Source organism: Pollachius pollachius, assembly GCF_949987615.1.
Source record: "Pollachius pollachius genome assembly, chromosome: 11".
In the NCBI taxonomy this organism is placed as follows: Eukaryota; Metazoa; Chordata; class Actinopteri; order Gadiformes; family Gadidae; genus Pollachius; species Pollachius pollachius.
Window position 1 is genome coordinate 8,037,839 of NC_136944.1, and position 10,405 is coordinate 8,048,243.

At 40.9% G+C, this 10,405-nt stretch overlaps 2 protein-coding genes across 2 annotated transcripts; one reads left to right on the forward strand and one right to left on the reverse strand.

Moving 5' to 3' along the window:
* Positions 1–729: 729 nt before the first annotated feature.
* Positions 730–3,794, forward strand: hapstr1a (HUWE1 associated protein modifying stress responses a). Its single transcript, XM_079745648.1, has 5 exons — positions 730–1,079; positions 2,017–2,097; positions 2,898–2,965; positions 3,117–3,327; positions 3,465–3,794. The coding sequence occupies exons 1-5, from the start codon at positions 884–886 to the stop codon at positions 3,788–3,790; spliced, it is 882 nt and encodes a 293-aa protein (XP_079601774.1). The 5' UTR covers positions 730–883; the 3' UTR covers positions 3,791–3,794.
* A 4,353-nt stretch (positions 3,795–8,147) lies between these two features.
* On the reverse strand, positions 8,148–10,128 carry dctn5 (dynactin 5). The gene is made up of 6 exons (XM_079745653.1): positions 9,969–10,128; positions 9,534–9,602; positions 9,304–9,422; positions 9,049–9,160; positions 8,400–8,502; positions 8,148–8,286 (listed from the first exon to the last, which is right to left on the reverse strand). The coding sequence occupies exons 1-6, from the start codon at positions 10,014–10,016 to the stop codon at positions 8,189–8,191; spliced, it is 549 nt and encodes a 182-aa protein (XP_079601779.1). The 5' UTR covers positions 10,017–10,128; the 3' UTR covers positions 8,148–8,188.
* Between the last annotated feature and the right edge of the window lie 277 nt (positions 10,129–10,405).

A 10,405-nucleotide genomic window follows, 5' to 3' on the forward strand; every position in this document is an offset into this window, starting at 1 on the left:
AATAATAATAATAATAATTGGTCACTGTCAAAGTCAGTTGGAAACGCATAAATAAGGTATTCCCTTTGTTGTATTTAGAGATATTATTTATTAAGCAAGGTAAAATTGTGCAATGTTAAGAAAATACAAATGTAACGGTAAAACCACAGCGCGTAAGGTAAAACCAAAGCGTTGCCACAACTAACCCTCCTTACGTTTATGATAAAATGTCGCCATCTATCGGTGAAAAGTGATTTATTTTTAAGTGATTTATATATAGATGTGATATGAATCATATTTTTTTATATGATGATACAGCAGATTTAAAGGATAATCATAAATTAAATAGCGGTCTAAACCAATAACATTGAGCATTAATTGTTTTTATTTTGTGTTTTTATCCTTGTCTTTGGGTCATTAGCTTATTGGAAATGTGTTGAATATGTTCGATTATTGGTAGTCATTGTTAAGCATATGTGATATGTCGAAAACAGTGGAAAACTGTGTAATTTGTCACGAACATGCAGTCTTTAGAATATAAGCTTTGGTGTTTTCTGGAGAGGATCTTTTGTGTCATTTCGTGACGGGCGCCTCAATGGCCCAATCAAATCTGGAACTGGATTTCCAGGCCTGCCCCGTACATCGCAGCTCCAGCCAATCACCCGTGAAGGGGTGGGCTTTAAGCCATAGCGTGTTCGTCAGCCGTATATATACCCCAGTGTCTGCAAGTAAAAAATAGTTGAGGCTCTTTGCTGATAATAGGAGAGTCTGAATATTGTTCATATAAGCAGTGAAAACATTAATAACCGGAATGAATTTAAGGACTTAAATGTACATAATTCCGTAGTCCTATTTTTATTTTTCAACATTAAATAATACATTTCTATAAGGTTTGGGGTGGTAAATGGAGGAGAAGAAGGAAGACGGAGACTCGGAGATTCAGGAACACGGACCCGAGCATTGGTTCTCAAAATGGGAGCGGCAGTGTTTGGCCGAAGCGGAGCAAAGGGAGCCAAACGAAGAGGAGGCCGATAACGACCAAGAGAAGCTGTGGCATCTCTTTCAAAACTCTGCTACTGCTGTTGCACAATTATACAAAGGTTCTAGTCCGTTTTTTGTGTTTACTACCATAGCTAGCTTTAAGCTAGTTTCAGGAGCGCTAGCAAGCTAGCCACACACTACAATTGACGTCCACTTGCAATAGAAAGTCAACTAGGCTAACCAGCTAGCCTGTGATGTGTAGCAGCTGACTTTGTCAAAGCTAATTTTAGCTTGCGTTAGCAATATTTGGCGCTGTCCACCTCCTTAACATCGTATTGGTGTATTGCTTACGCGAAACAGTTCTCCAACAGCGGTTAACGTTTAACCACGTTGCTATTAGAACTTAAAGCACTATTGTGTAGTAGAACAATATAAAACACTGTTTACCAACGCTGTAAGTATCCGGCTAAATTACAAAATGGCGATGGTAACAACAATCATTGCTACGCGACATTGCTTACTGACAGCTTGCACTGGTACATTTCGTACTGTCTTATTTTCTATTGGACGTCGTTGTACTTGGCTATACCAATATTCTTGCCAGATTAACTGAAGACAGGCGTTGAAGTATGTTGATGACTCGAAACTGAAACGTTTGACGATACTTGGTACATTCTCTGCAACGTACAGCTAGGGTTAGAATCGAACAAAATGGCGAGGAAATTGCCTGTCTCTTGTGGACAGACCAAGATAAACAGTCTGCATTTCATTCTACCAGGGCAGCCATTCCAGCTAAACTGAAGGCAATACTTGTAAGGGCAATATTCATTGATTGTGGTGAACTTCTCAAGCAACCCGCCGAGTTTCCCGTCCAGCACACAGTATGTGTATTCAAATGTTGCAGAACAAAGTACATTAAACCTAGCCTCTCGTTGAAAAAACTTCGTTTTGATTGTGTCTGTTTTACCTTTTATAGTATTGGCAAAATGTCTACAGGAAAAAAATATTTTCAGTCCGTCCTCTCAGACTTAATGATTTACTTCCCGTTCCCCACAGATAGAGTATGTCACCAACAAGGTCTGTCGTTGTGGGTGCCATTTCAGAATGCTGCTACAGCAGTAACAAACCTCTACAAAGGTAATGTTTTTCAACTTTTTGTTTTGAATATCGAGTCAATCATTCTATTTTAGCTGTTTAGGCTACACAGTGAAAACTGCCCCGGCAAACTAATCACACTGTATATTCAGCAGACTACTAATGACTATACATGAATTGTATATAATCATGTTTTTGTTTTGTAGATCAATGAGATGAAACCATACTATTTTTATCTGTGTATATACAATGGCTTTAGTCAATTATACATCATGGTGCTGTAGGTAAGATTTGAGAGTTATGAGGAGAGCCATGTTTTGCAACTAAGCCAAATTAAAGTCCCTGCCCCCTCTGCTCCTTCCTTTTTGTACTTTCTCTGCCATTGAGAAGTGTTGCCTTAGAAGCACCTGTGATTGACAAGCAAAATTAATTCTCAGAAGCAATCAAGGAAAGGATGCCCTGATTGGTCAGGAATGACCCTAGGGGTTTCTAAAATCGAAATGGGGTCATAAAGAGGCAGAGGCAAGCACCTTAAAACAGATTTTCTCTTTGCTAATTTAAGCCACTAATAGCTAATGGATGGCTAGGCCTTTTCTAACCAATTACACCAAAATAATATAGTTTTCTAAGAAACTATGCAGAAGAACGACGCCTCTGCTCCCTTATGTTTCTCCTATTCAAAAGCGATAGTCAAGCACCTGTGAATGACAGGCAAGATGCTCCGATTGGTGCAGGAAATCCACATTCAAAGGAGCTGTGATCACACTTATCAGAATATGAATATGTATAGATGCACGATTTGTGTTCTTTTTTTAAGCTTTTTCATGTTTTTGTTTTACCAGAAAGCGTAGAGTCGCACCAGAGGAGCTTTGATCTGGGGATCCAGCTCGGTCACCAACGTCGCAACAAGGTTATTCTCCTCTTCCCATTACTCCGTCGACAGACCTCTGTCAATACCATTTTTTGTATGTGATAGTAAATTTGATCCATGTTCAGTTGAGCAAATCATGGTAAGGCATGCACGTAGACCTCTGATAGTGGATCCTTTGATCTGCTTACAGGATGTTTTGGCGTGGGTAAAGAAGCGCAGGAGAACCATCCGTAGGGAGGACTTGATCAGCTTCCTCTGTGGCAAAGCACCTCCACCCAGGAGCAGCCGAATCAACCCACGGTTGGCCATGCTTGCCCCCAGCCGCGCTAGCCCCTCGCCTGAGACGGGCTCCTCCGTTGAGACAGACCTCCAGCCATTCAGGGAGGCTATAGCACTGCATGGTAAGATGAGGAAAATCAGCAGGCCCCTCACAATTATATTCCCCAACCTTTTAGGGCCATATGGTTTCTGTTCCATCACTAGTCTAGAACTACTTGAATTTGCGGCTCACTAATGGTTCCCCCCCCGTCTCCTCTAGGACTCAGTGGAGCCATGGCTAGTATCAGCGTGCGCTCTGGCCCCCCAGGATCCCCCACCCACGTGAGCGGTGGCGGGGGTGGAGGCAGCATCGGGGCCGGGGCCGGCGGCGGGGCTGGACCGGGGACGGTGTGTCGGGGGGGCAGGCGCAACGGACTACACGACGTGGACCTGAACACTTTCATCGCCGAGGAAATGGCGCTGCATCTGGACTCGACCGGCTCGGCATCGGCCGGCGGAGGCGTGGGCGCCAGAAAACGGAACTCCACCCAGTGTAGCGACGTCATCACAGACTCACCCACCCACAAACGTAACCGGATGCTCTAATTGGACGGGCAGCTCTGCGGGCATGGGGGCAGATGCCTTGGTTTTGGTGCGGCATGGATGAGCTGAAAACAAACTCGATGGGCTTTTAGCGAATCTGGGGCTGGAACAAGCCAATGGGATGTGTCGGTATCTTTTTTTATTTTATGAGGCTGAATGAGGTTCCCTGTCTCCCTTCCCCTACATCCTGCTGTGGAGATGGCACTCTGGGTTTCTCAATGGACTAAGAATAGAGGGTGCTGAATGAGATGCATACAGTCTCACTGAATGTCCAGAATAACAAGACTGAATGGAGCAATCTGAAAGGAGGAAATAAAAGGGACGTGTGTAGCCTCCAATGGCGAGAAAGGTAGAGTGGGCAGGACGGCCCCTTACTGCACCATGCCCAGGGCCACTCCGCCTTCTCCTGATTATTAACCAGACCACCACCCCCCCACCCCACCCTCTTAAGGATGTAAACTCCACCTATCAAGGACACCAAGGCTGATGTTTGACTCTGTGATGCGGTAGTTCTTCAAACCTCAGAACAACATGTAGGCAGTTCCATCTCATCCTTGTTCCGTTTTATCTCCTTTTTTATATGGCTGAATGGCAGGAACTTCTGGTCGTCCGTTACAAGTCATAACCATCAAATCTTGAAAATCGACAATGCACGTCGACACTATTGATCCGATTGGCAGAGAAGAATGCTCTGTGAGCCGGTAGTAGCAAACTTGTCTTCTCGACAGTCGGCCCTCCAGCTACAAAGTGCAGGCTTTTGACATTTTATCTACCACTGTCTGCCAAGATACTTCAATAGTCATATGAATTTGGCTTAGCCAGATTTTTTTTCCAACTACCAGTGTTTAACTTTGTTTGTTGCCACCGTTATGGACATTTGAAATTCACCTTTTTGTGAATGGTTTTCTTTTTTAAATTTTTATTTGAAGGGTTCGAGAGTCCTATGTTGTCCCGGCCCTTGTGACCCCGCCCCCCCAACATTACAATGCAACTGCTGGTTTATGTGACGGTGTGAATATTCAAAATGAGATTTGCAATAATGGGATTCTTTGCACTTATCTTTCACCCCTAACTCATCAAAACAGTTAAACTCTTCCATTATAAATATTTTGCAGGGTTCCTCAGCCGATACAATGCATTACGCCTCGTGCCCACTGCACCGTCCCGTCAAAGGACGTCGGAAGGCGTGGCTGACAGATGCGGAAGCTTTCCAGGGTCGTCAGAGCCCGAGTAGTGTCACAGTGCTTAAATTTGCATACGCGATCTGATTGGATGAAGGATCCGTCGCTGCCGAAAAAGTTGAACATTTTTCAACTTTTTGACGGTGCCGCCGGATCAACGGAACGGACGGATCCACAATGCATTGCACGTCCGTCCCCATTCAAAGTCAATATGGATCCGTCAACGGATGGTGCAGTGGGCACGAGGCGCTAGGCTTGTTCCTGGCGTGGTGGTTGTTTTAGAATGAACCATTTGACACAAGTGGTGCCCTAGTTGAAACCACTGCCCAACTCAGCGTAGGCTCAAGTAATCCTTATTGGGAGATAACTGATAAGCAATGCAAAAGAAGCCCAACACCCAAGAGTGCTTACCCAACAAACCATCCACTTAATTTATCAAAGCTTTAAGGTGAGGAGAGCAGAAGAGAAAAGTGCATTGGAAAAGTTATGCTAAGATACTTGTCTTGGTATAAAGGGGAGTACATAGGATGGATTTTCCAAGAAAGTTTTGCCGTAACAAACTGATTTACGGCTGAATGGCGTGCTGAAATCAAAGCGTTGTCACGGAACCAACGAAACCTCAGAAGACCTGAATTCACGAAGATTAAAAAGTATGCCCTAATCACATGTGTGCAGTGCAACTTCTCATCACGCAATGCTATTATATATTTATATAATGTCAATGCAATGCCATTTTAACGCCTCATACAACGCCCAACTTAAGAAGACTTGTTTAATTCCCTTCAAAGATTATATCTGGTACATTGTTATTTTATTGTATGCCAAACTTGAACTGGTTACATGTTGATCAAAATATTCAATGCATGTTTAGGCTTTTTGTAAATCTATCATTATTGCATAATAGCAAATAAATCTGGTATTAAATGGAACATGGGAAGTGATCATGTTACTGAAAATATGTTGGCACATGCTGTGAAGGGATCTAGACAAGTAAACTTGAAATGGGATCGTTGCAGGATACAGATGCCTCATTAATGGTGTCAAGCAGCCAGTAATGGAGCAGGACAGAGGTGCAATTTTAAGAATTTTTGCCATGAAAATCATTTGTGTGTGTGTGTGTTACAAAGTGTAGAATCATGCTGCTTAAGATGATGCTATGCTAAAAGGAGGATTGAATTTAGAAGACAATTCCAACAGGGCATTTGATCTAGCTGTACTTGGGTTTAATTGACTGTTAAAACACCACGGCATGACCTTTGATGTTCAGCTACATCCATCAAGCTCTTGGTACATAGTTCAAATTAGACATTTTTCAAATAGTAAATGGGTGGGGAAATTTGGGGCATACTTACAAGAAGCGGCTGTGATTTACACCCCCTGAAGTATTTTAAGAATATCTACTTGGTCTCGACAGGCTTTTCATATTAGGGTTTTAGCATCTGTTCAATTAACACTTGCCTTCCACCACATGCCCACTAATGACCTGGGCAACAGATTTTATTTCCCATTTTTCACCCTTCGAACCAGTCAGAGGTCTTCATCACATTTGTCCCTAAAAGGCCCACTCATGCCACGACTCTCTGGAGCCAACACTATTATCAGCGCTTTCTTGATACTTATTTGTTAAAAAATATTGCTAATCTATATACTTAACATTTAGGTGTTGGTATGATATATGTTGTTCACATTGTGAAATAAATAAAACTAAACCATTGAATTGCAATTTGATGTACTATGTTTAATAAAAAAATGAGGAAATCTCAAGCTTCTTGCTGATTATTGGGCAACTGCAATAAAACACTGAATTCCAGAGTAGGCCTTATCCAGACTTGCAAATCTACAATATTTATCAATGTTAACTGTTGTTGGAAGTGACTTTTAGGATCTTTGAAAAATATTTACAATTGATATTGCTTAAAAACATTGTTTAACATTGAGTGGTCAAATAATCATGTCATAACTAGTTTCGATCTTGATAAAAATCCAATTAGTATAGCCCTTTACAGTCTATGCTATGGATGCAAGCCACTAGATGGCAATAGAGCATTAATCTATTTCCAAAGCAGTTTCAGATTTGTGCCTTTAAAAACAAAGCTAAATTTACGTATCCCACGAGTCTGTTGTAAATGTACAAACTTGTCGAGCGGTTTTTACTAAATGGTTATTAAACAGACAATTGAAACTGCATAGGCTTATTTACACCAATTGTTATTACTTGAAAGAAAACATTGCCAATATTAAATAATCGCTATTAAGTAAAAGATTAGTAGTGTTCAATGGGAATAAGCAGAGAATGTTTCTCAACAATATCCACTGCATTCCTGTGAGTCATTCCAGTCAATTTAAGGACCTGCCCTGAGACATTGTGATATCACAAGTGGGAGGGGGCACCCAGTTTCATGCTGGATAGATCAGTCTACTATCCTGCCCAGGTGGTACGATTTAAATGGCTAATCACATTCACACCTTGTGGTAAAATAGGGGCCCTTTAATGTGACAACAATGAAAATGGTTTCAATCTACGCTCAAGTTGGGCCTAAGCTATGATTGCAAACAATTCAGCCTCCTTTACTGGTTGGTCCATAAATTAAGAAAAGGGCTAAACCTAATACAAGCCTTGCCCCATCAGTCCTCGGTCAACTTTATATCTTATGTGCTACTATTATTCTACTTGCCACTTCTCCCCATCATCTTCTGCCCATCAAATGAATAGACGTACAATGTACATTTATATTCGTAGCAAGTTGAGAAAGGTAACGGCCAATGTAAGCAGAAAATAAATAACATCACTTGTTTTCAAGCAAATTAGCAAATCCTGATGGTTGAATCAAATACTAGGAGATTATTTCACCTTGGGCACCTGTAAGCTCCACTAAGGATAATGACACGTCAAACAAAGTTATACAAAGCCAAAAATTAATCATTCTACATGAAAAAATTAAGCCTTACGCAATCAATACATTTGAAAGATTAAAAAGTACAAGTATCCATCCAAAATAAGTGGGGGAAAAAACAAGGATGATGGCTGCTTTTCAATGCGCTTTTCCTCCGAACAAAGCGCTTCATTGACATTGAACATTGTGCAAACCACTGCTGCCCAAGGCAACTGTGAGCACCGAGAAGAAGAAGAAGCGGGGAAAAGTTATTACATTGCATGTGACTATGGTGTGATTATTCCAAGGTTTCTAGGTTCTTGAGGTGGTGGTGGTGGTGGTGGTGATTAGATTTGGCTAAGGGGCAGGAACTTCTGGTAGTAGCTTTTGGTCACGTCTATCATCAGGTCTTGTGTGCATTCTGGGAGCTCCCCAGAAAAGAGCCCTGTAACGGTGGGGTTATGGACGTGGGAATGAAAGAGGGGTTAGTGTTCCCACGGCAAAAATCAGACTTATCAGACAGAAGTACTGAGTGTGTGCGTGTGTTTGTGTAAAGACCTGGGCAGCCGGAGAATACGGTGAAGGGAGGCACCACGGTTTCAGGGGGCAGCACCGTGTTGTCTAGGATCTTACAGCAGTCTTTCAGAACGCAACGACGGCCCTGCAGACACCAGAATAAATTAATATGAATATACGGAGGTGTATTGCAGCAATCTTTGGGTCATTAAGAATAACATTATTTTTATTGGCAAACCAATTCTATAAATAAAGCACAACATGTCACACCCAATCCACATACTCCATTTCTATTTGTGATTGGAGCAACTTCTGGGCAAAGCAAGTCTGTATATCTGCTTGGTTCTCTGAAAATGTTGTATTCAGCAGGACTTGCCTACACTGCTGCTAGCTACTGCTTATCCTCTCACTGAACCACACAAGGAACCCAGTGTGTCCTCAACGTGACCATTTAAAAGTCTCCAACAGAGGTTTTTCTTTCTTCATAAGGCAAGTGTGTCCCCCTTTAGTGTATTTATATATATATATATATATATATATATATATATAAAGTATTGGTATATATTTAATAAAGGTGGCAATGTGTGAAAAAATTAAAGAAATTGGGACTTGGTGGGCAAAGACCTAATAAGGTAAAAACACCTGGACTTATTTTAGAAAAAATATATACTTCTACATTAACCACACTTACTATGACACAGTTCTTTCCAATGTGAACGTAAGAGCCTATCTGAGCGGCATTGACAACACAGTCTTCCTCGATGAACACATGGTCCCCTATATGCAGAGGGAAAAAAGCAACTCTGCACATGGAAAGAAGAGGTGTGAGGTAGAAAGAGGAAAAAGGAAAAAATGTGTTGATTGAGATAGAGGAGAGGGACACTTAAAATGCATCATCTTACTGTTTTTCAGTACACCTTAACCAGCACTAAATAGCGTCCCTCACCCTTTGCTGAACTTTTTGAAAGGTGGTCTGATTACGCTTCGGCTCTTGACAACACAATGTCTTCCCACCCTAACATTGGCCAAATCACCTCTGATGATGCAGTCGTTCATTACAATAGTCTGAAAGGAGAAAGTCACAGATAGATCTTGTTAAAGTCACATGCTTCCATGAGGTCTTGTATCACATACATAGCCATTTCTTGGCTCAGATGTTTGCTTGTTCATCCTCACTTTTCCATTGAGTACAATGTTCTGGCTTCCACATAGCACAGACTGTCTGCTCACTTTGTTGCCCGAAGCCTGCAAAAAGAGCAACAACCATGAGGAACCAACCAACCATGTTGGATATCCATGCATTAAGCATATCTTGAATGAGCAACATACCAAATACCTAAAGGGTGTGTGTGTGTGTGTATATATATATATATATATATATATATATATATATATATATATATATATATATATATATATATATATATATATATATATATATATATACACACACACATTTGCATATGTATCGAACACGAAAATACCGACATCTAACACTAATAACTCAACTAAACATATATTTGTGCAACGCAGAATACTGTCAGTTTTATAGAGCTACAGATTAACTAACCCTTAAAAATAGCAATGCAAGATGCTGGGCGACAACATTACCGTTTCAATATATTCTGCTTTGTTATACAGGATTTCAGATAATTCCATATCGATGTATTTGTAATGGGATAAACCTTATGATATCGGCGATCTTCTAATAATAACAAAGAGTATTATGCTCTGAAATGTAGCTAGTATTGCGTTGCAGTAACCGCTCCCTTCTTCCGACAGGAGTGTGACCCTTCTTTGGTTCCGGTACACAATCCAATACTCTATCCGTTTGTAGTTTTTTTTTCTTTCTTTCCAAAGCGATCATTTATAGATTTTTAGAGAATTTAGTTTTGTTTTTAATAATGTATGATCGACCCATATAGTTTTTCATTTTTTTAAAAGCGGAAAGTTTTCATGCTATTATGGTTTTTAACTGTTCTCATATGGGTAAGTTATCATGAGCGCATTTTCAAAGAAGTTTTAGTTATTTAGTATTGAAACGAACC